The 25,323-nt window shown below is 38.5% G+C and overlaps 2 protein-coding genes across 2 annotated transcripts; one reads left to right on the forward strand and one right to left on the reverse strand.

Moving 5' to 3' along the window:
• The first annotated feature begins 675 nt into the window (after positions 1-675).
• Positions 676-1,885, forward strand: nkx3-1 (NK3 homeobox 1). The gene is made up of 2 exons (XM_061729942.1): positions 676-945; positions 1,198-1,885. Exons 1-2 carry the CDS (start codon positions 753-755, stop codon positions 1,593-1,595), a joined length of 591 nt encoding a protein of 196 aa, XP_061585926.1. The 5' UTR covers positions 676-752; the 3' UTR covers positions 1,596-1,885.
• Positions 1,886-9,362: 7,477 nt separating this feature from the next.
• Positions 9,363-25,323, reverse strand: slc25a37 (solute carrier family 25 member 37). Its single transcript, XM_061728922.1, has 4 exons — positions 25,040-25,323; positions 16,894-17,122; positions 15,762-15,818; positions 9,363-12,174 (listed from the first exon to the last, which is right to left on the reverse strand). Exons 1-4 carry the CDS (start codon positions 25,238-25,240, stop codon positions 11,645-11,647), a joined length of 1,017 nt encoding a protein of 338 aa, XP_061584906.1. The 5' UTR covers positions 25,241-25,323; the 3' UTR covers positions 9,363-11,644.

Here is a 25,323-nt window from a genome sequence, read left to right on the forward strand (position 1 = left end):
GATAAACCCAGGTTAATTAATGGAGTTTTCTTTCAGAGTTTAAATGTATAGAATAGAATAGAATATTGGCATCATATTACAATTAAAGGTCTTAAACAGGCAGAAAAAATAACTGATTTGAACAATTTTCAAGAAACGCAGAGTTGTAAAAATAAATTCAGCGAACAAATGAAAGACAAACAAAGAGAACAATATTTGAATAATAGTTTTAATAGTTTAATAGCCTTAATAAGCATGCACTGTAAATTACATAGTAGATACGTCTCCATGGAACTTCCCAAACAAATAATTTATATAACATATATCTATAACTTAACAATTTTGAAAAATGCAAAATCCAGTATATATTTTAATTGTATTTTTTTCATTTAGTTTTTTTTCTATAAAAAATTAATCTAAAATCTGCACTTCTTTGAACAAACATCCAATAGCCAACATATGAAAGAGCAAACTCCTATATTTGTGTTTTGGATTTTTCCCCCCACTCGTCAGTAAGATGATGTAAGCAAAAAAAACAAAACAAAAACAAAAACATTTCATCTCCACATTAAATTTTGACCTCCCATCAAGCTGATCTCAAGACCAGTGAAGAGTGAGTTGAGCAGAGTTGTCCCGCCTCCTCACCTCAGTCTGGGTGAACCCGCCCCTCCACTAACATAAATTCAGGTCTCATGAGTGTGCGAGGACACACGCAGCCACAAACACACTGCAGCTTTCAGACAGCGAGAGGCCTCCAGCTCCTGAAACACTGGATGGAAATGTCTGACACGGTCAAACCTGTGACATCCTTCCTCATCGAGGACATTCTTTCCAATAAGGACAACACAAGAATTAATGGCAAATACTGCACGCCGAAGACAGACAGATGTTCACAGTGGAAGGAGGGATCTGAAAACTGGTCAGCACATCTCTGTCCTCAGAAATCTGCATTTGGAGTGCCAACAGGTGAGTTTCTGAAAGCCAGGAGAACCAGGAATGTTGAGGAAAGACATTCATGTTTAATTTATCTATCTTTGACTCTCTAATGTGGAAAATTATGCATTTTTAGTTACAATGTATATTTGTGGTTTTAAACTTGTTTAATTGTATTAATTTTTTATTATTTTGAAAATATCTTTCAAAGTGGTGCCCTTCTGATAAATTTTATGAATGACAAGACTGATGATCAGACACGTTTGTCCTGTTTCTGCTGTACAGATTCTCTGGCCACATCGTGCTCCAGCTCCCCAGAGTCAAGTCTCTCCTCTGCGGGGAAACAGAAGCGCTCCAGAGCTGCGTTCACACATCTCCAGGTGCTTGAACTGGAGAAGAAATTTAATCACCAAAAATACCTGTCCGCCCCAGAGAGGGCTCACCTTGCCAGCTCCTTAAGACTCACAGAGACCCAGGTGAAAATTTGGTTTCAGAACCGGAGGTACAAAACAAAACGAAAGCAGCAGGCATCAGATTTCTGTAAGGACGTGTACAAATCAGATGGACTGGGACTGGGAGAGGATTTGGTCAGATCATCACTAATTACTTCCTTCTGCAAAGCCTATCAATATGGACCCTACCTGTGGGACTACACCGGTGCCTGGGGCCCAAAGATGTGGTGAAAATAAGTGATGACTTAGACTAATAAATCAGTGCTTAGTATGTCTCAATTTTAGGTTCTGTGTTTGCCTTAAAAGTTGATTCTTTGTTAATTGAAACAAATTCAGAATTTGCTGCACACTCCCATTTCAACTTCAACGGGCTGACTGTTTTTGCCTACAAAAGTATCCTAAAAATCCCTCTACATGCTGTATGGACATGACATGGATTTGTACAGTGAAATATGTCATCATTGAATCAAGTTGTAGAATTTTTGACTCATTCATTAATAAATTATTTTTTATACAATTAACTGTTCCTTATATCTTTGTGCAAAAAATGTGTTCCAGAACATGTGATCTATATAAATGATGTTTGAAAAAAATACAATAATGCAATTTGTTGTATAACACAGTTAAGTTACATGAAAGTAGATTCAAGAAAATTTAAAACACGTACATTTTAACTTAAACTGTGTCCAAACAACTTTGGTGGAATTTGTGTGACAGCAACAATCCCTTCTGACACTTTGGGGGTTTCACTGGAAACATTTAAACTACGGTATCAGCGTGAAGTTAAACTCGATGACTGCACTGAGATAGGTATGATGTTGTCAGTGGGGGCGAAAGAATGAGACGTGATTCCTTTAAAGAACTACTGATCTGATTACACAGAGATAAACAGCTATTCACTTTTCAAAAGATTACATCATGAGAAAAGTAAATGTATGAAACCAGACGTGATGTCTTACTGTGTAGGACGACACAAGTCCCCAGAAAAAAAACATCTAAATATTCACGCCAAACACAAGGTCAAACCTTAAGCACAAGATTTGAAGCTGGTTTACGTGCATCTAAGTTTAAATCAGTGACAGAGCGTGTGGTGGGAGATATGGGTGATAAGAAGATGCCAGTCTCGCTTATGCCACTGAGAAATGAAGCCAAAGAGCCATCATGTGCTCACCTCATTATTCTTAGGTGACAGCAAAGCAAAGCAGATACAGAAACTGAACCTGCTTGCTAAGATGATACAGGCTTTGCGACGCAGAGATTTTAATCAAAAGGTAGTACTGTACGGAGGTTCGTCACTTTTTAATTCACATTGACATTGCTTTTTTTTCTTTAGGCTATATACTATTAAGAAAGACCACTCTACTTTAAAGTCTGCTTGTATTGCTTGTATTGATCGTATGGTATGTCCCAGTGTTTTTTTCTTCATCTCTACTGTCAGACGTCACATGTCCTGCAACTGACCTGCAGTTGCCACCCAAAAGATATGTAATCCATTACTGATAATATCCATTTTTCAAATGTACGACATTGTCTGCTGTTACACATTGTCCTGTAGGTGCACTAACTCTCACTTAATCTGCAGTGTGCTGGTTGCTGACATGAGGTTTCTTAGTTAATAGTATGAAATGCTTTACAGAAATGTCATATTTCAAAGTGTCTGTTTTTATTTCAGAATCTGTACATTAAATCCCTGTGTTTGAGTCAAATCATCTCTATTTACTCCACCTTTTAAAAAACTAAAAGCACGAAAAATTGTGTATCCTCAACAACTTGAGCAAAGAGAAAGGGCAACACCATGAAAAATTCTAGTTACAGAGCATATATTAAAGAACCTGATAATATTTACATTCCAGGGTGCGATGTAAAATTGCCACCAAGAACTTAAGAGAAATAAATTAATCTTTTCCTGTTAACTTGATGTAAACGTATAGCTTCAGTCTACTGGAATGATATCTTGAATAATTACACTGGTAGAAGTTTTCTAGCCATCTTTTAAAGGCACATCACAGTGTTGAAACAACACTTGGTTTATTAGATAGGAAGGAAGGAGTGTAAACTTTCATCTGGGATCAAAACTATGTGAGTTGAAGCAGTTTTGAGTTAAAACCAAATACGTGTTTGCAGTAAAACTGCTGTTAATGTTAGCATTTAGTTTCTACGGACAAACCAAGCTCGTTTTAAGTCTGTATGTGTACAAAAAGTGTATAAAAAGGACTTTCTCTACAAGCATCTCTGTCATTGTCACATGGCTATAAGAACATACAAGTCATATACAAATCGATATGTCAAATCCATGACCACACACAGTTGCCTGTCCTGAATGAAAACCTCTGGTTCAAAGCTTTAGTGACTTGAATAGTTTTTCCCACTAGAATATTTAGATATCATGGTATAGGGTCAAATATGTAAAAAGGCAAAGGTTGCCTTGGTTCCATTCTATTTATCCTCCAGCTAAAATGCCTATCAACTAATATAAGAGTGAAAGATTTCCTAAAGAGGCTCCTGTTAGAGACAGATGAAAACCATATCTTCTGCTGTCATTCATGTTTTATGAAGGGACATAATTTACAAAGTACAAAACATATGTTGTCTAATCTATACAAAACCAGCTATTTATAGCTGAAGTATTAATGTAAAGGGTGAAGATCGGTGTTGTGGGTGAAGACGTGGGTGCAGCTTCATGAAGACTGATGTGCAGGGCTGATTCAGAACAGTGCTGATAAGATGGCAGGATTTAGGGTTATACATATTTGAGAAGGGCATGTTTGTCGCAACATAACCAAAGTGTGAGCAGAGGGCTAATGGAATGATAGAGGGAGATTTGAGAGCTTTCATGCTACTAATCTGTCTGACTTTATGAAGTGCCTGCTGCAACATGTGACAACAGATTATTTTATTGTTTTTATTCCTGTTAAAAACAATTCATCAATCATTTTGTGTAGATCTGTCATATAGCTCATCACTTTTAACGTCATACATGATGCAGCTGAATCGCTACCAAGCATCAACATACAGTAAGTTATGTTACATTACAATGGCAGCTTGTCAAACTCACAGAACGTTAACTGCACTCTGCTGGTGCCTAATCAAGCCCGAATCTCACCTTTTGTTGATTTAAATTGGGTTAAACTAAAGAGAGTTCTTATCAACAACTGCAGCGCCTGAACTATTCACTAAGCCCTCAGAGTAAACAGGTAATTAGACATGAAGAGGCCGGATAGCATCTGTTTTGACGGCACTGAAAGTCTGACTGTATCTCTCTGTGTCTCTCAGGCTGTATATGAAGAAGCTGATCAGATAAGGGAACTTGTGGAAGGGTGAAGCTGAAGGTTAGGAGAACTATTATCATTGTACGTCCCATTGTAAGACCTGCACTTCCGCAGGTTTAAAAGGACACGGTACATTTATTCCCAAACACAGGAGACTTAAAACAACATCTTTTTGTCTGTTTCCTTCACGTTCAATCTTCAAGTTTGGGGAGTTTCCGTAAAACTGTCTATAGGCTACCTGGGTTAACTGGATTTGGCAGGAAAGTGATAAAAAGCTGCATGGAACAGGTCATGACATCATCTCTTTATCATTTTTGCATTTGAAGAATAAATGGGGATTAAGGGGTTTCAAGTACAATGACAAGTCTTCCTTAATCTTTTAATAACCAATTTATTTTGTCGTGGTCTCATAGAAAATATGTTAAGAAGAGCACGGTTATGTAGCGAGTCACGGTTTTCTCTTCAAGGTGGCCGATGATGCTTTAAAAAACAAGCAGATCTGCTTAACAGATGAGGAAAAAGCAACCCTGACCACAAAGACAGCCTTTGTCAGTTCTCAAATATGCCGTGACTGTCTGACAAATTTGTTGGAGTTGATAAGGTCTGATCTTCCCATGGGAATGCTCGAAAAACTTCCTTGGTTAGTGTAACTGGATCCGCCATGTTACGGGCCCAGCGGAGCAGCTGCCTTTCTTCTCCCATCAACAGATACACTGCACAGCATCTTACTTATCCGATGGGTAAAATTGATTGTTGCCACAAACAGTATCTTTGTGTGTGTGAGAGGGAGGGGAAAAAAAGAGAGTGGGGGAAGACATGCAGACCAGGAGAGAAAGGTAATTTTCCTGTGTTTTTATCTCTAAGATAAAGATATAAAGTGGTAAGACAGTTTACTGCAGATTAAAATGATTACAGAAACATATGACAAGGATGGAGGACATAGATGAGATGAGCGTTCATTGTGTGCTTCAGATAAACAACCTACTCATGGACGAGGGCGAAAACCAAACACTTCAGGGTAGCATGAGTGTACGTGTCCAGAGACATGTAGCTTTGGAATAAAGCGCTGCATTGTTTGTGTCATAAAAATCACATGAGCGTTTTTCCTTTCTCTTGCTTTCTTGCATTCTTTCTTTCTTTCTACCATATTAAAATATTCAATGTGCTGTAGACAAATTATAGATTCTCACATAAATATCACCAATATTGAAATCTACAGTGTGATATGTTGGATTGTTGGGAAAAGAAAAAGGTCAACCGATAACCTATTGGTAAGTAAGTGTGATGCTGTCTTTTTGTCTTTAATCCAAGATGTTCCCGTAAGCATAAAGGAGTACCGGTACAATGCATGAACAAAACTTAAAATAAATAAAATAAAATATTGAACTGATTTTCTTTAGAACCGCTCAAGTGAAGGTCTTGACCAGATTTGTTACAATGTTGTGTCCCTGTGCACCCACACTGTGATGATGCACGATCTTTAAAAGGCCATTTATGACATGTCATACTTTACTGCTAGATACAGGATCCAAACAGTTACACAATCTGCAGTCAATGCAAGAAATATCTGGATAGTTTGATACTTCTAGAAAATTTCTAGTATGCAACTAAACAGTCTACTTAAAGGGGACCTATTATGAAAAACACGTTCTTTCTTGTTTTAACATATATAAAGGGGTCTCCCCTCACCCTGCCAACACAGAAAAGATGATATCCCATGAAAATCTGCAAGGTCTGTTCCCCCCCCGCCCGACTGAATCCCCCAGTATCATGTGGTTTCTACGGGCCATTTAGATTTGTGCATTTTCTTTACGTCACCAAAATGCAAACCACGCCCTCGGTCTCCTCCGATGCTGAAACCACGCCCACAACCAGCTCAGCCGGCCGGAGCGTCCGCCATTGTTTACAAGCGGTGGCTGTTTGAACAGCGAGGGAGAGTAGAAATGAGGTTTTGCATCGACATTTACCCTCATAAAAGGATCAGATCCCACAGCACGGACCCGGCAACTGCACACGAGTTAGTGGTAAGTTCCTTTTTTTTAATGTTATTTGTATTTGTATGATCTTTGCATGGGCTAAGTATTTCGCTTAGCTCCGGAGGACCGGAGCTGCTGACGGACCGGACCGTCGAGGAGCCCCGGGTTCGGAGCTCCGAACCCGGAGTTCCGAACCTGGGGGCTCCGGGGGAGCCGGCGGTTCAGTACCGTAATACATTTTTCTTCTGTGGTTTCAGATCTGCCAAGCAATGCACCTGAAGCTTCAACGAAACATTCAGAAGACGCACGGTCCTTCCTTGAGCCAGCAATAGTGCATACATTTTATTTATATATTTTAACAATAAAGTTGCCATTTGTGAAAATTCAGTGTTGTGATTTCTTTACAGTTAACATGATTCATTTGTCTTGTAACATAAGAAGTGAAATGATGAGGAATTGGAGTAAATAACGGTGGTGTAACTGTTTAGAATTAAATTCAATCTTCCTGTGTGAATTAGTGTGAAGACGAGGTGACTAAAGGCTGATTTATGGTTCCGCGTTACACCAACGCAGAGCCTACGGCGTAGGGTACGCGTCAATTTAACGCAGAACCGTGGACACGCTTTGCTACGCAGCCGCTGCTCTTCTGCCCGGAGCGACGCTTTGTCTCCTCCCCTGCTACACGTCATTCAAGCAGCCAATCAGCGCAGAGCCTCATTATCGTAGCCCCCCTTCCCTTAGAATGGAGCACAGAAAAAGGCTTTAGAAGCGGTAAAACTATAGACATGGCCCACAGGCTGAATTTCTGATTTATGTAGAATAAACAAGCTTTAGATTGTTTTTAAGACATTCAAGGCCTGTTTAAAATATACATTAAATGCCATAATATGTCCCCTTTAAGACATTTCCGTCACACTATTTTTAATTCTTGTCAATAAAAGTCACTGTTGCTAATCCTCCAACATTGCGAGAGTCGTTGGGTGATGCATGGGCTGCTGAAAGCCTGGGTTTTTATTTAACCTTCATTCAGCTTTTAGCACAAATAAGAGGTTTGCAAAGTTATAAAGCCTTCGGCAAAAAGATGCAGTACTCTAACACTAGGAATTGATACATGGACTTTCTTGAGCTTTGGCGCCCTCTTTTGATCTTAAGTGGGACTGTGAGGAACCAGAGCGGCCTCCCCACGTACAAGGGGACAAGGCAAAACTGGACCTGGGTGATGAGGTGTAAAAAACCCTCGCAGAGAGTAGAATGCCAAAAAAATAAGGCTTTTTATTTTATGTAAAAAAAAAGCACAAAGACATACAGGCAAAGGGCAAAATCAGTAGTCTAAAAAAATGGCACAATGGGGCATAGCCTCTCAACAAGCTTCCTCCATTCAGCAGACCCCCTTCTGGTATGCAGCTGCTGTTTATAAACCCAGGCCGGGTGGAGAGGTTGATTGGACACAGGTGTGCCACAATCAGCAGAACCAGGCACACCTGTGTGCTGCTCCCCCGCAGACCACGCCCAATCCTCCACTCTGCCACACACATTAAAAAAAAGAGTCCAGTGATGGTGAGAAGGGGAGGGGTTGCTCACTTTCTCACAGGGACATTTCCATAGAGTGCCTTTGCTAGTGGTGGTGGTCGATTACACTACAGTAGACAAGACAACCTCAAACACAAAAGAAAACATTGCGAGTTATTTTGGAGGCCGACTCCAGCTATACGGGTCATTCAGATTTTTGAGTCATGCCTTTAACTTTGCCACATACCTTAATAGGCCCTGAAGACACTTTTTGTTGTTTGGTGTTGTTTTTAAGTAACTGAAGCTGCAACAATTTATAAAATGATATAAAATATTGCGCTTTTTGAAGATTATATCAAATTTTTTCTATTGGAAACTACTTAACCTGCAGGTGGAGATACTGTGGGTTGTCATCTCATACTCTTCTGCATTCAATTTACTAGAGATTAATGTAAAATAGGGAATTTATACAGATGTCAGCTGAGGTGGCTTGGGCATCTGTATCCTGGATGCCTCCCTAGGGAGGTGTTCCAGGCGTGTCCCACCGGGAGGAGACCCCGGGGAAGACCCAGGACACGCTGGAGAGACTAGACTCTCGGCTGGCCGGGGAGCGTCTCGGACTCCCCTCAGAAGAGCTGGAGAAGATATCTAGGGTGAAAGAAATCTGGTCCTCTCTGCTGAGACTGCTGCCCCCGCGATAAGCAGCACAAAATAGATGGATGGATGGAGGGAATTTATTTTTTGTATTAGGAATATACTATTCTTAAATTATCATTCTTTGCTAAATAATGGACTCGTGCACACCCCAAACTCTAAAAAATCTACTGAATATAGCAGATTTAGAAGTGGTGCTTTGATTATTTTATCATATTGTATCTGAGGACTGATCCAAACACATGAAAGGTCGTACTCATATTATGGCACGAGGTTTGTGCAAAACTTTGTATAGTATAATGCTGCCCTCTGTTGGAGCTGCGCAGCAAATGCTGAACACGTGCTTTTTAAAACTGTTCCTTTTCAAATCCACAGCTCATGTTGAATATGAACCATTGGTAACCACTAATCCCAGATGTCTTTTTTTCTAAAGCCCTTTACAGGGTAAGTAACCGAATTTGGTAACTTCAGTAGACTCACATACTGAACATTTTAAAAAGGTAACAATGTACAAAAGGTATGTTTAATATTTTTCAGTAATGCTGTATTTCAACATGTCAAAAGGAAATCATTACAGCTAAAAGTCCCTTACTTTTTTAAATATTTGGAGATTGTAATTTGACACTGAAAGAAAAAACATTCTTCCCCATTCTCAAAAATTCAAAATAGACTAACAAAGCAAATACAAGTTTAGCTCCGAAACAAGAACACAAACACTCAGCATTCCTCATCTCCATGTTTATTTCAGCTCCAGTGTTATATACTGTAGCAGTATTTTCACAATCATTCATTGTTTGCATTGTAAAACTTCCAAGTATTCCTGTCCTGTTGGCGGCAGTCAGAAAAAAAAGTCACCCCAATTCCCATTTCAATCAACTGTGCATAAAACATACAAACATTATGAAATGTCCCAGATAAAATACCATCAATCATAAAATGTGAATATATGTTCCAAGTATTACTTATGACTTTGAAGCTAATATAGAAACTGATTTTTATTGATCAATACCAGAAAAATTTAAATTGAAGCGTGCATGCAGTAAAAACTGCAAGTATGGTAGGATGGCTTAAAAAAAAAGAAATCCATTTTTACTTGAAGCTGTTTTCTTCAGACTCGTTTAGAGATTTTCAATATATTTGGCTAAAGAAGAATTTTTGAATATTTTACATCTTTTACCAAGAGTTAACGCCACTTTCAGGGGATGTGCATCCGAGTGTGCAGGTGTGGGGGAGGGGGTTGCTTTAAAATTCAATCAAGTTCCTCACTGTAACATCAAACTGATTAAAAAATTAGAACCCAATGGACCTCTTTGGTTTGTTAATATTTTCCCAACTGTGCAAACAGGACATATCTTTGTAGTGTTTATAAGACCACTGGAATCTAACAAACTCCCTCGCAGGAAGGGGGGTTAAAAAAAAAAAAAAAAAAAAAGAATCTGACTGCTCTCTGGATTACATCAATATCTGGCAAAATGTCCCGTCTACTGCATCAAAAATAGACAATAGGCAGAAGAAAGCAGAAAGCACACAGGAAATGTGTAACTACAACAGGATGCGAGAAAATACAAAAATGTAATTGGGTGAAGCTTGTACTGGCCTCATGGTAACAAAGTATGAACAGCATTATTGCTCAGTTTAGAAGTCATGTCAATGGTGATGGTACATTTTATATCACATCTACAGCATCAGTATTAGCCAACAAATATCCATTTTGCATTCAATCTAAAGCGTTTAAGGCCACTATGACACACGATAAAAGGGCCTTGCAAAAGCCAAACATCAGACCAAAGTCGCAGAATTTGACACTCTGCCATCCTCCCAAGTAACAGGTTTTCTGTTCCACAGTTGGACCCACCTGAAGAGGTTACGATAAAATAGCCACTGTAAAATTACATATCATGTCATGAATAAATATAAATAAGCTGCCCACTCTGTAGCAGTTTTTGTTGTTTGTTTTTGCCTTTCAGGTCAGACCATTTTTGTGCGTGATTCAGGAGCGTTGTAGTATTTCACTTTAACAAGCTGAATAACTGGACCACTATGACCTACACATGAGAACATAAAATGATATTCAGTACTTGACACACTAACCATTGTGTCTAAAATAATTCAAAAACTATACAGAAAATACTATCCAGTCAATAATGTTAAAATTTGACAGATATGGCCAATTAAGACTATAAACAACTGAAATATTTAATTCCAATATCATTTCATCCTATGGCTGAACTTTTTTTATCATTTTGTTTTTGGATACAACCTTAAATCTCCAATATATAATATATGGACAGGTTTCCTATGTCAAGAAAAGTGGAGAAAATAAAAACAAGAGGGAGAAGCACTGTTTGATAATTATGAGGCACTTGGAAAACCCAACTGTCCCATCCGCAGAGAAAAGGAAATAAACAATCTGTTGTAATAGTTTTTCATATACACACACAATGGAACAAAACAAACAGCACTGTGGTTTTTCTGCATCCATAAAATACAGCCTTCTGAAAGCTACCAAAATAAATAAAAAGTTCTGATATTTAGAACTATAAACATTCTTTGAGACGACTTGATCACGTGATCCCCACATGTAAGAGTTTGGAAAAACTGCAGCTAATGTGGTTGTGGAGTGTAAGGAGAAAAAGATACCACTCTTCTAATCATCAGTCTTTTTAAGAATGGTCCTCTTTGTTGCATAAAACGATTGTGTGACATCATCCTAACTCAAAAACACCCAAATCTGCTCAATGTATGAAGAATGAGAAGTGGCAATTCTCTGGCATTCCTCCATTTGGTGATTTCCTTATGATAAAATAACAGACGCCGTTTTCTTGACACTTCTAAAAAAGACAAAGTATGTTCAGATCCAACACACTTCTCATTACCGCGGCTCAGATCTCGCCTCTTGTTCCGCATTCTGCTTTGTCAGAAAATATTTGAAAAACTCATACACTGACCAGGCTATGGCCGTTGAAGGCATCTGGTATATAACCCGAGCTTGGACCCCTTTGAAAAAGGCCGGGAAACCACCGAGCCGGTACACCGTCCTGAAGGCATTGGCCATTCCCGATAAGTGACCGCTGATGTTCACGGAGCTTAGCGCTACATTCTCCTGTGTGTTGAGCAGCGTTTTACAGACGTCGAGGGGAGTAGTTATGGCAGCGGAAACGGCACCCGCCGCTGCTCCTGACACTATGTGGCTGCTAGGGTTGTAATGCCTGTGGGGATTCAGCTGTTCCTGCATCAGTTCATACGTGATGAAATGAACGGCTTGAAAGGGAATGTTCATGGTCAGTTGTGTGCTGTAGCTGCGGTAGAAGGCTCCCACACCTTCTGTCCGAGTTATTGTTCGAATACAGTCCAAAAGTCCTCGGTATGGAGAATTGTACATTTGCATCCGCTGCTTCACCACTGAGCAATGAAAGGAAAACAGAGACAGAGTTAGTGTATATTATATCCATTCCATACAATTCCAATGCAAAAATCGTCTCTAGTGGCATGAAATCAGAAAGGCAATTAAGACACAATGTTATGTTATAGAGATAAATGATTTCAAATTGTTTTTTAAATTAAACTAAGGCCATTTTCAATGATCATTATAATAAATGACTCAAAGACGCAGACGTATGATATGTGAGAAGAAAGAACAGTACTCTTGAACGCAGCTGGACAATTTTCCAGCGGCTATCATTTGAAGGAGACTTTAATTAAACAGGAATAAACAGTTGGGACCTTGAGACTAGTCCAAGCATACGCTAACACACATTTACAGCACTACGAATGGTTAACAAGAATGTAGAGTTACAACATAGATAATGCTCGCTAGCAGGTTCGTTTGCTAACAACTACAGTGTTATACACTATGCAACAGAAGCAAGAACACTGCTGCACAATCAATCAATCAATCAATTACTTTATTTGTCCCCAAGGGGGCGATTAGTTTCGCGACAGGAGAAGCACACAATGTTAAATATACATAAAATATACATAATAAGTTACAATAGGTTACACATCGTAGTGTAGTCCTAAGCTTAAGAGGGAAGGCTTTTTCACACACTAACTTTTCCTTCCAGCATTTAAAAGAACAATAGTGGAGGGTACAAAAGGAGTATTTGTATCTGTTAGTCTTTGCAAAAGGGAGTCTAAGCAGTGTACCTGATGGTAGGAACTGAAACTGTTTGTGTAAGGGATGTGAGCAATCAGACAACATGGAGTTGGCCTTCTTGATCAGCTGTTTTTTATAAAGTTCTTGTAAAGTTTGTTGAGCCGACCCAATGATTTTACTGCTTAGGCTGACAACCTTATTGAGGTATATGATTCGTTGAAAGAACGATAAAACATAGTCATCAGGGAAGAATCAACCTGGAATTTAGAACGTTTCCGAAGACAAAAAAGGCGCTGCTGGCTTTTCTTATATATTGAGTCTGAATTTTTTCCAAATGACAGTTTGTTGTCAATAATAGTGCCTAAATATTTATAAGACTCAACAATTTCAACTTCTTCACCCTCAATCACTTTACTTACAGGAGAGGGCTGCACGCGTCTAAAATCGATAAACATATCCTTTGTCTTTAAGATATTCAAAGATAAAAAAGGTTCCTCACACCATTTTAAAAAGTATTCAAACACAGGACCATGTGAAATCTCAGTACTATTCAGCAGGCTCACTATAACAGTGTCATCTGCAAACTTCAGTATATGACAGTTTTCAAAAGTGCTACAGCAGTCATTTGTATACAGTATGTACAACAGAGGAGAACGCACAATGCCAAATTAAGATCTAATAATTCAAATCTGTCATTACTCAATAACTACATTGCTTCCATTCTGAACAGTAAGGTATTTCCTCCTATAAAAAACTAACAACTGACCATTTAGATTCTTGCACATGGGCAGCACCATGTCATCACAGCGCCACCTCTACCATTGTTAAAAAGGTTAATTTTCTTCTCGTAGTTCTGTCCCAGTTTATGCCAACATATCTGTTCCATCTAAACTGAAGAAAATTATCTTGTTCTTGTAATAAAAAAAATAATAATTTCCTCCCAATATTCATTAAGTTTCTCTTCAAGTTTAAACTAAAGATATTCTGTTAAAGAGACCCTATAATTGCTCTTGACATCAGTTCTCCCAAGGTCAGAGTTGAAGGCTGATTTTGTAATGAAACCATCAGAGCCGTAACCCTGCATGTTGGATACTTGGGTGAACAGAGGAGCTGAACTGTCAACTGATCAGCACCTGGTGGTCAGTTGGGTCAGGTAGCAGGGAAGGATGCCACACAGGTGCAGAAAGTATATACCAGGGCACCGGAGACAGGATTCAAGCTGACAGACAAACCTCAGATTTGGGATGAGCAATGCAGCTGGTATGGTATAACACCGGACGTGTTCTGTACCCCAGCGAGGTTAATGGAAGGTGCATGCGGGTTTGCTTAACCGAATCTTTGTGTGTTTTGTCGCCATGAAGAAAAGTTTAGGACAGCATGTCCTAGAGGGGCATGGCGTACCAGCCTTTATGCTATTCTGGCTACAAGTTCCAACTGTGACCAAATTGAATAAAATGGGGTACAAAATGAGCTTCCTTTAAAAGGGTAGTTCGACCAACCCTTATAGGTAATTCACGCTTCATGCATTGAAGTAACGTGTAATAACATGTACGCTATGTGAATAATTGCTGCATGGAAACATAAATCTCATTTTATGAATGGGGTTCGGTGATGACTCAGCTGCCTGATGAGATGAATCATCAGGGAGCGACTCAGAAGAGTCAGCTCTCAATCATATCGAAAGAAGCCCATTCAGGTGCTTTGTGTATCTAGTTATGATGCCTTTATAGATATTTATGGCACGTTGCAACAGGTGGATGTCTTGGTCAGGCCCACGACTCACTGTTGAGTTTGTATCTTTGGGCTGAACCGGAAACACCTCAATATCCCCAGGAGACCTGGAGGATATGGCCCAGGAAGAGAGGACTGGAGATCTCCTGTTGTACTCTCAACCTAGCCATGGATAAGCATCAGAAAATGAACAGCTGGATGGACAGATGAATGAAAATGTGAATAAAAACAAAAAAAAAAAAACTGAGTAGTAAAAATTGATGTAAATGAAATGTGAAGGATTTTTTTAATCAAATTTTATTAAAGTTGTCATAATATAATGCACACAGAGGCATTCATTAATTTACCCGAGGTTAAAATCATGATCTATCATTTGCAATATTAAAAGCACCCTTTACCATTTCAGAGAGGTTTGCACAAGGGTGAAAACAAATAACAATAAAATATAAATGATGATTTCAACACAGGGCACATGATAAAGTATATCTCTATTCTCTAAATTCATTATATCACAACTATTACAATAAAATCAGCTTTAAATTAATCCATACACTTCATACATCATATCTTGTTTTATTTATTTCCATTTTTACAGACTAATTTCTCATTAAAAATTCCCTATCACCACCACCATGCTTATCATTTGATTCTAGTTCTTTGTACTGCATACGAGTCTGGAGCACTCAACCCTGTTTCACACAATTAGACTGGACTAGAAATCCACTCTCGGTGACATCGCGTCGAGAGGATTGAGAGGACTGCCACGGTAACTGAATCTGGGTTTATGGCTCATACTGTATATCCTGAAGACTTTTCTGTGTTTTCACAAAAGCACCACATGGGAGACAGTACGCATGTCCGTAGCTGACAAAGTTCTGACGTTCACAGATAACTTCAAAATTATCTTAACATAATTAGGTTATCTAGAAATTAGACAGGAACTCAGTTTTCTTTGTTGTCAGGTTTTATTACTTGTACGTCAGCAATTGGGGTATTTTTCATTTTTGTTTTATCACTGGGGGCTTGTGCTTCCTATAAAGTCTTCCTAAAGTAAGTGTTTACGAAAAAGGGTTCAAACAATGTAATTATTGAGTACATGTATGCTTTTCCATTTACATTTTCAATCAGTTGACATTTAAGATTATTATATGCATTTTCTTACCATCAGCTGGATTCATGACTGCATCATGAAGAACAGTGGCTACACTACCTGCCACACCTGTTAAAACAAAAACAAATCTTAGTGAGCATGAAGCTGTAACAACTTAATTTCTTACACATTTGAGGAACACATTTAGGAGAGGCTGTGATAAATTAACATTTTTCCCCCAAGGAACAAGGAAACATAAAAACACACAAGATTACGATGTCAAAACCAGACTGCATTATTCATGTTTGGGATTTGGTCACTGTTAATGGGATGTGAATTAGTGCTGGGCGGTATACCGGGCGGTTCATACCGAATACCGGTGTTTATTTTTCTTATGGTATGAATTTTTCATATACCGTAATACCGGTGAGAATGTACAGTAGCGTACACAACGTTGGGAACGCCGCGCGGCGGAACGTAGCGCCGCTGGACACTGTTTGTGAGGGGACTGTTTAGCAGTAGTGATGCACCGATTGTTCGGTAACCGAAATTTTTCGGCCGAAAATGGCAAAAAAACACTTTCGGTGTTCGGTGGAATAAGTGGGAAAAAAAACTAACAATTAATAACGGCGTTGTAATATAAGGAAATAGACTGGCCGCTCCTGTAACGGTTGCGCACCACAAACATAAATCGTTGGCCAACCAAAAAGTAACCACATAAGAATTTTACCTAACATTCACCAGGAGGTGGAACCAAAACAACATAATGCTGGGAAATGAAAAAATGTTCAGTTTTTTATGTTCAATAAATATTTTCTACCTTGTAATTTTGTAAAAGATTTTTTTCTTTGAAAAGCATGCCTAAATAAAATTTATTTATACTAGTGTGGACATTAATGTTTTTCTACAATATTTCCTCCTCATGACAGTAAAATAGGCCATTCTAAGCCAATTTACTGCAGCAATTCCTTTCCAAATCATTAGAATGATTAGCACCCAGTTGTGCATGAAAAAAAAAAATACCGTGATATACCGTGAAACCGATATAATTTTGAAAAATACCGTGATATAAATTTTTGGTCATACCGCCCAGCACTAATGTGAATTATCATAAATACACTCCTCCAGACTAGATTGTTTAGTCTACTGTAAAAGCAGTTTTATGACTTTCAAAAGATTCATGCTGAGATGTGGAGGCTCATACCGTTGGCTATATGGCTGTTGCCTCCGCTCTGAATTCTGTCACTCAGCAAACGCTTCACCCGTTCATAGCAGGCAAAGTAGAGCGCATGCGCGGGCCCCGCTCCCAGCATCGTGATGTTGAGGCCCCTCAGCGGTCTGAAGATTCCCTCTGTTCGGACGATCCTCTTCAGAGCCTCATACACACCCTTGTACTGTGCATTAGGGTCTGGCTGCAAGCTCTGCATCCTCGTCTGAAACAAAAATAAAATCTTATCTCAAGCATCACCATCGTTTGTTCCAGTTTTGTTAGATTTGATAACATTTACACTATCCTGTTGAGAGAGCTCAGCATTAGTGCATTAAGTGGGCACATGGTGATCTCTTAAGTCAGAATCACAATGCCTTGTTATACTGTAATGATGGCCTCTTGTTCTGGTAAAAGGTTCTCATCTGACGGATGTTAGTCTCTCAGGCTGGTGTGAGAGACTGTGGCAGCTCTTTGTTTTACTGTACCATGCCAAGTTATCTGGACAACACAAAGTATGTTTTTATTTGCGAGGAGATCTGGGACTGGCTCAGGAGACAGACCAAGTCTATCTTCCTCAGCATATTTGCCTGCGTTTCCTTCCTTTGGTTTGACAATGAAATATCTATTACATTTCCGTTAGTCCCAGATTTGGGAACTTAGGGCACATGAAACTTGGCAGAATCTGTTCTGTTTTGTGTTTTTTTAGTTCCGTTTTTTCTTTACAGCTTATGAGACTCCGTTTATGTCACATTGTTTTCTTTAATGCAGAAACATTTCCATACATCTTTGGTTCACATGTACATAAGATCTATGATGGATATAACTGGAACAGGGGCATGTTTTTGCTGTAAATATATTATTTATGTTTCATTAATGCCACAGACAAAGCACCATTGGCACCTGACAACTTGTCTCTTTGAATTTTTAGCTACAATTTCACAAAAATCAAAACAGTAACCAACAACTACGCATTAATCTTTCAACTGCTGTGCACTATCAATGCAACATCCACCACAGTGTAATTTTCACAATCCCTAGTCTTCTTCCCAGTTTTTAAGGCCAGCATATGAAAATACACAATACTGCCTTGCAACTTCCTATTTTGAGCTGACAGGAAGAGAACTGGTGGCACATGAGTTGTTGGACTTGGCCAGCTATCTGGCATTCGCGTTATGCTTGCAACATGGCGTCATCTTAAACTGGGAAGTCCCACCAGGACAACTGTGACATGGTAGCACGAATGTTTCTAAAAGTAACAGGACCAAACCTGTTTCACGATTTAAAAGAGTTGTTATTTGAAAAAAAACATACGTTTATTCAGCCGGCAGAAAACTCTGGAGTTTGTTTTCAGGAGATGTGAGAAATTTCCCCAAAGTCAAGAAATATAAACAAAACTGTAGTATTAAATCGTCCTGGATCACAGCTCCAGCTAGGTGATAAAAACGTTGGATATTTCTACTTAAATAAACATCTGGAGCTCGATTTTTTTTCGTGGACTGGAAAGGCTTCTCAGGAACTGCTCTTTCCAAACAGTTTAAGACGATGATGATTAAACATATTTAATGCAAGCTTATAAAAAGGGCAGGCAACTAGCTTTAAGAAGTTCAAATGTCTATATTATAATTGTGTTTTTATCTAAAATAATTTTGTTTAATTCCTGGATATCTTTATTTAATATATATTATTTATTCAATGTTAATTCATCATGATTGATGTAGTAAATATAAAACAAAATCATATGGATATTATTGTTAGCATGTGTTGATTTGTACTTTAGAATGAGTTTAATTTTAACAAGGCCCTAATAAAGTATAGTACATATACTACAGATTAGTAGTAAATATGTGTCAGACCAGTACTCCGTATAAGCCATTACAACATGGAAAAGAAGTATTTCAACTTGTGACTTCACACGTATGTCTTATCACTTTAACTTTACCACTTCTGGTGCAATGACTGTTAACTAATCAATACTACAGACAGGCACTTGCATATACACACCCTCTACTGCATAAGGCCGATTCCAAATGTGTGTATTAGTGATAAGAAACCACTCCTAGCACCAACTTAGGCTACTCCCTGAGTCCTGGTCTCACAGGATGATTGAGACATTCACCAAGTGGACAGTTACTGGACTCTGACATTTAAAATAAAACATAATACATGTCATGTTGGACTATACCTGTCCTGTGTTTATATTGGTTAGAAACAAAACATCTCTCTGCTGCACTTGTCAGAGTAAAAGGGACAAAAATCAAGATTAGGGTTCATTCTTTCATCAATTTAAATCAGTTGAAATTAAGAAGTACCTAAACACAGTGATTAGACTAAATGTGTGCCACATTTGTGTCTGTAAGTTGTTTGCAAATCTTGTAAATCCCAAGAGGAAATGACAACAGTGGTTTGGGCTTAAAAAAGAAAAAAAAAGGCTCATGGGTTAATGGAAAAATACGTCAAGACGATGACAAAAGGGCAAAGAGGAAGAAATTACTTTCCTTTTATATCATACGAATAATCATGTTTACACAACACAAAGATTTTTAAAGCAGAGCCAAAATGTCAAATTTACCAAAACAATGCAACACTGTTAGAGAACAAAGCCCGAGCAGAAGAGAGAGAAGGAATGCAGGAGCAAAGTTCACACTCAAATCCATCAGTTTGCCATTTATGTCCCAGACACCATGCTCAAAATTGAACAGTGAGTCATTCAATTACAGAACACCGACCTCCCACCAGACTTAACCCAGGAGATCGCAGTGAACAAATGATGTTTCGATTTGGCTACTACCCCAAAAAAGAAATGATACAGGCCTTCCTATGACTGAACTTTGTGACCTCAGGCAGGCATTTGTATAAAGGCCCAACTCATATCAGTAACACAGAGCAACCCATTGATATTAGATGTATCTGCATACGTGGTGTCCACTATTCTCAAATATCATTACAATTTTCTATTTTTCACATAGTATCATGCAAAGAAAAAAAAAAAACGTGGGTGGGTAGAAATGCTGTAATCGCTCAGTTCAGCAGGGTAGATGGAAGTGCAGTGTTGACGACGATACATGTGCACCGCAAATGGCCAAGTACAGATCAAAACTGAGCAGGCAGTGATGAAAAATGACACAACATAACCAAGTATGTCACCATCTCCTCTGTGCAATACATTACTGGAGAGGTTACATTTTAAAAAGAGATGTATAACATGTCTAACAAACAAACAGAAAATACAGGAGTCCAGTTCTCTAATTTCATTAATACAATTTCAAATATCAGTATGCAACTATCTCCTTAAACTACCGGTAAGTGAAAGATGTGCTTACTTATGAGAGAAGTCATGCTAAATATTGTCTTTTTGCTTGTAGGGTTCTTTTGTCCTGTTTTATTTTGTGTACATTTTATCTAGTGATCAAATAATATAAGTTTTTCTGTGGCTGATGCCAATTCATTAGAAGAAAAAAAGAAAAGGAAAAAGGGATAACACTTGGCCAACAGATATTGGCTGAAAGATTTAAAAAGTAGTACATTTTGAATGAATAACCCTAACATGTTATTTGACAAACACTTATTTATTTATTATTGAAAATTGTCAGCTGATCAATAAAATGCCAAGAAAAAATCCATCACAATGTCAAAAAAGAGCAAAGAAACATCTTCAAATGCAGTATACATTTTATGATACAAGAGTTCATTTAAACCTAAGGTCCTCGTTCAAAGGGACAGACTCATGAAGTTATGACCGATTCAAAAGCTGATGGCAATTTATCACTTAATATCCAGTGATTGATCAGTTTTAGTATTTGTTGACTATTAAATGCCTAAGCAAGTTATCAAATATTCATTTATTTGTTGTCACACAAGCACAAAAACTAGTGGCCCATCTTCAGTTAATGTAAATACTGGTTTTTAAAAACCCAGTATTTACATTAAAACACATGGATTTACATTAAAACCCATGGTTTATATTTGTAGTGTGTGTGTTTCTGATTTTGTTGTAGGGGTATTTACTGTGTGCATTACAATAAGGACGATTTAAGTCATCATAAATGGACTGAAACACATCAGACAAAGAATATATTTTCTGACTTTTAGTCTTCAGAGTCAAATAATGAGTAAATTATGCTTATACCCCAAAAGGATGGGTTTAAAATCAGATTATTACTGAGAGCATGTGGCAATGTACGTGTTCCTTGTAAATGTACTGCCGAGTTTAGCACTACAAGTCATTATTTACAGCATATGTGCAATATGTTGTTTTCACTTCAAATACATAGGGACGTCCTTGTCATAATTAAACAACGTACTTCTCGTTAACTGTCCGTAACAGGGGGGAAACAAAACAAAAACATGATAAACCCAAATTTATGGGGAAAACAGAATATTATTTAAACTTGTTTAATAAAACGAGCTAAAAATTATGTCCTAAATTAAGTGTATTCTGGAGAGAGGTATTTGATGCCCTCAAAGAGGTTTTTCAACAGGATATTCCACAAGACCCCACAGTGGCACTGCTGGGAGTAATACCCAAAAGCCTGGACGGGAGGGCCAAGAAATACCTTTTAAGTATATTATTTACTCCAGCCTTGAAGTGCATAACTATCAGATGGCTGAAACCAGACCCTCTCACATACAATATATGGATCCAAAAAGTATGGGATCTCTATCAAATGGAGCAAATCACCTACACATTAAGGCTCCAAAAACCCACCTTTATTAAGCAGTGGAGCCCTGTTATAGCTTTATTAATACAATGAGGTCTATTACCCAATGTTGCTCGGCCCTCCTGCCTAATTCTTACTGAATTCCCTCTATACACATATTTTATACGCATGCCAATTTTTCCTAGAGTAAATATGGTGCCTGCTTTTCTATACACAACGTTGTACCTTGGAGTGCACAATTATTAGTATTGACTTTACTATTTTTTTTTTTAATTTATGAGTTTGTTATTATATATGTCAGGGCTCCAGACTAACTTTTTTCACTAGGAGCACAGTAGCCCCTAACTGAAAATTTTTAGGGGCACAATCAGAAATTTTAGGAGCGCACATCGTTTATCGACACGCTAACCAAATTTTTACATTTCTACTACATTTCAGTGTATTAGTAATACATATTTCATAATAGATTAATGAATTCAGGGATTAAAGCAAAAAAAATATTTTTGACTGAAAACATTTTTTAAGGCCAGTTCATATTCCCCCTCCATCTATGCGCTGCACCACACTTTAAGAATGGCCCCTTTTTTGCCGTGCGGTCGTTTCCCAAAGGTTTCAAGTAAAAAAGTTAAATGCTGTATTAGCCCTTCTGTTTTCTGTTTTTTATCACCATTTGATTCGATCCGATATTAATGTGGGTTAGTGTTATTAAAAATGTTTTTTGAGCTGTTGCCTGAATTATACGACTGTAAAATAACTAGTGAAATAATAATTTCACAATAATTATTGTGAAATAACTAAAAAATAAATAACTCAAATGGGTCTTTCAATATCCATTTAAAGTGCAAAAAGAAGGAAATATCAACAGCTCATGCAGTAAACAAATAATTTTAGCTTGTCTAATTTATTCTGTCACCACACACACAGCTTGCCATGAAGCATCAGGGATTTTTCAGGTATGTCATGACAAACTGTGTGTCCAATAACAGAAAAAAACAAACAAGCTACGAACTTCATTGAACTTATATAACATTTTGAAATTTAAGCTGAAATATCCAAAACACTGAACACTGGTTGTGCACGGGTGGAGGTGTGTATGAGTGTGTATGTGTGTGTATGGGTGTGTCCTTGTCTGTGTGTAACGTGCCTGGCGATTCAATGATCTGCAAGTTTTGCCCGCACACAGTTGACAGGACACGAAAAGATACATGCGAAAAAAGATCATTTACTTTAACGGCGAAGTCTGTAGGTGTAATAATCATAATTTTGTATTACAGTACGACGCGCTCTCCTCACGTGGAGCGCGAGAGCGGGGTCTGTTTCTTAACGCAGCTGGTTGTCTGTGTGAGCGGAGATTGACGCACATGGCAGCATAAACACAGTCTCAAACAGCAAGTAATTTCCAGCATTAACAGTCCTGCTCAGCCCGCCGTCTGTACGGAGTAAACTTTGGTTCTGTATTTTCTGCGCTGGTTTCTCAGGCGGCCGCTTCGACGTTTGTTTTCTTCACGAGGGCAGCGGGGGCGGGCGGGGGAAAGAAGCGCAGGTTCCCCGGCTCTTTTTTCAGCATTTTTTCAAAAGAAAACTTAATTTAGTTCAAGTTTTAAAAACCAGCGCTTTGTTAACGCTACCGCTGCTCTTTGACGCCGTGTTCATTGTTTGATAGTTTCACACCACACGCATGTGTGAATTAAATGACGTGACTGCTGGTCCCCCAGTCTCTGACAAGTCGTCTTCCCTGAGGGACGGGGGCGAACCCGCCCTCCTGTTTCTGATTGGATAATACCAAGGCTCTGGCAGCTTTATTGGTTTACAACAGCGTCAGTTTAATGTCCAACATGATTTAATTGGATAGTCTAACGGCTGATTTATGGTTCCGCGTTACACCAACGCAGAGCCTACGGCGTTGGTGTAACGCTGGCAAATTTACTGGTCGCACGTGTGCGAGTGGACATGAAATTCAGTCGCACATACTCAAATTTTGGTCGCAAAATGCGAGCATTTGGTCGCAGTCTGGAGCCCTGTATGTATATTTTGGAGTGAATAATTGTGTTGTTGTTTTTACTTGTGTTATTTGCTTAATACTTAAGTATAATCAGTACTGGAGTTGAGGGGGGATGAGGGGGGATGGCATCCCTCCTGAAATAAAAACGGTCAAAATCATCCCCCCTGTAAAACTGCCATCCCCCCCCTTTCCATCCCTTATGTCATTTCATCAATGAATGTGGTTTTACTGCTATTTCAACATTTAGAGTCATCACCAGAAAAATAACACCAGAAAAATAACTTATTTGACAATTTTCTCCTGTTTCAGGTAGATTTTCGCTTGAAATAAGTAGAAAATCTGCCAGTGGGACAAGACTTATCTTCTAATTACAAGCAAAAAAATCTTGTTCCACTGGCAGATTTTTCTACTTATTTCAAGTGAAAATCTACTTGAAACAGGTGAAAATTGTTGTTTTTTCCAGTGATGAGTCTTGTTTTAAGTGTAATGAGATTTTTTTACTAAAATGAGACATTTTAACTAGAAATAAGACAAATATTCTTGTTAAGATTTTGAGTTTTTGCAGTGATCCATTTTACCTATCCTGTGAAGGACAGAGTCATATTGATAAGTTCAGAAAACTGTTTTTTATTTTTGTGTTTTGATGTATTTGATGTAAGCCCAGTGGATATTTAAAGCTTACAGAAGGCTGCATTTAACTGCTGCTATGTCATTCCTGCAGTATTTCTGCAGGTGTTTTGGTCAGTGCTATTATTTGTAATATATTATATTATTTGTAATCAGCACAAATTATCTGTCCCCATATGATAAAATCCACCATCCCCCCTGATTGTTTTTACAACTCGAGTACTGAGTATAATGTGTACAAATGTTGTATGCAGCTGAAAAAGAAAGAAGAAAATGTATGTGGTGTATTGTTGTTGAAAACTAAATAAAAATTAAGTTCCAAAAAAAAAAAAAAAAAAACAAGCTAAAAAATAAATGACGCCAACATAGTTATTATCTTGGTAATATCTCTTTCGTAACTTAAGATTTAAAATGGGCGTTTAAGCAAAGTTAATAGTTTAATCTAAGAGGGAAGCAGCTAAAAGTTCAAATTGCTCTGTTCTGGGTAGAAAGCTGTATTTTTTTTATATTTATATATTTTTTGCTCTTTTCTGCGTAGAAAGCTGTATTTTTTTAATATTTTTTTTTACAATTTCTGACCTTGGCAGCTTGTTGAACTAGTTTCTTCAGGTCGCTGGATGAGCTAACAGAGGCTAACTAACGATGCGCATAGGGCTGATTTATGGTTCCGCGTTACACATACGCAGAGCCTACGGCGTAGGTTACGGCGTAGGTTACGGCGTAGGCTCTGCGTCGATTCAGGCTTGAAGCTCTGTTAGCACGCAGCAGCACACTTATCTGTGAAGAAAGGGCTTTAAAGTGGATTTGTGAATGAGTTCGGGAGGAAAAGCAGCCGTGAAGTGCAGCTACAGACCTTGACAGAGTCCACGGGGTACATGACCGTGTGCTCCAGGACGCCTGCCACGGCTCCGGCTGTCATGTGGGTCGACACGGACACATGCGGCGGCAGGCTCTCGTAGTATTCATCATCGCTGCTCATAAAGGGCTCGTCGTTTTTGCTTTTGCTCTGCGACATCTCCAGTGTTGCCACCGCGCGGTCTGGCTTCAACTCCATGCGTGGTGAGCTCTCTCACACGGGCAGGTTTCCGCACAAGGACAACATTCAGAGCGGTTTCGGCGGCATGGACAACCACAACA

This window comes from Cololabis saira, chromosome 9 (assembly GCF_033807715.1).
Source record: "Cololabis saira isolate AMF1-May2022 chromosome 9, fColSai1.1, whole genome shotgun sequence".
NCBI classification, from domain to species: Eukaryota; Metazoa; Chordata; class Actinopteri; order Beloniformes; family Belonidae; genus Cololabis; species Cololabis saira.

What these genes read in the sequence shown, in the direction of transcription:
- nkx3-1 (XM_061729942.1), top strand. Translation starts at nt 753, where the DNA reads ATGGAAATGTCTGACACGGTCAAACCTGTGACATCCTTCCTCATCGAG. An exon ending in TGCATTTGGAGTGCCAACAG is followed by an intron (nt 946 to 1,197) that starts GTGAGTTTCTGA and finishes TCTGCTGTACAG; the next exon opens with ATTCTCTGGCCACATCGTGC.
- slc25a37 (XM_061728922.1), bottom strand. Translation starts at nt 25,240, where the DNA reads ATGGAGTTGAAGCCAGACCGCGCGGTGGCAACACTGGAGATGTCGCAG. An exon ending in ACCCCGTGGACTCTGTCAAG is followed by an intron (nt 17,123 to 25,039) that starts GTCTGTAGCTGC and finishes TTTTTGTTTCAG; the next exon opens with ACGAGGATGCAGAGCTTGCA. An exon ending in CAACAGCCATATAGCCAACG is followed by an intron (nt 15,819 to 16,893) that starts GTATGAGCCTCC and finishes TTGTTTTAACAG; the next exon opens with GTGTGGCAGGTAGTGTAGCC.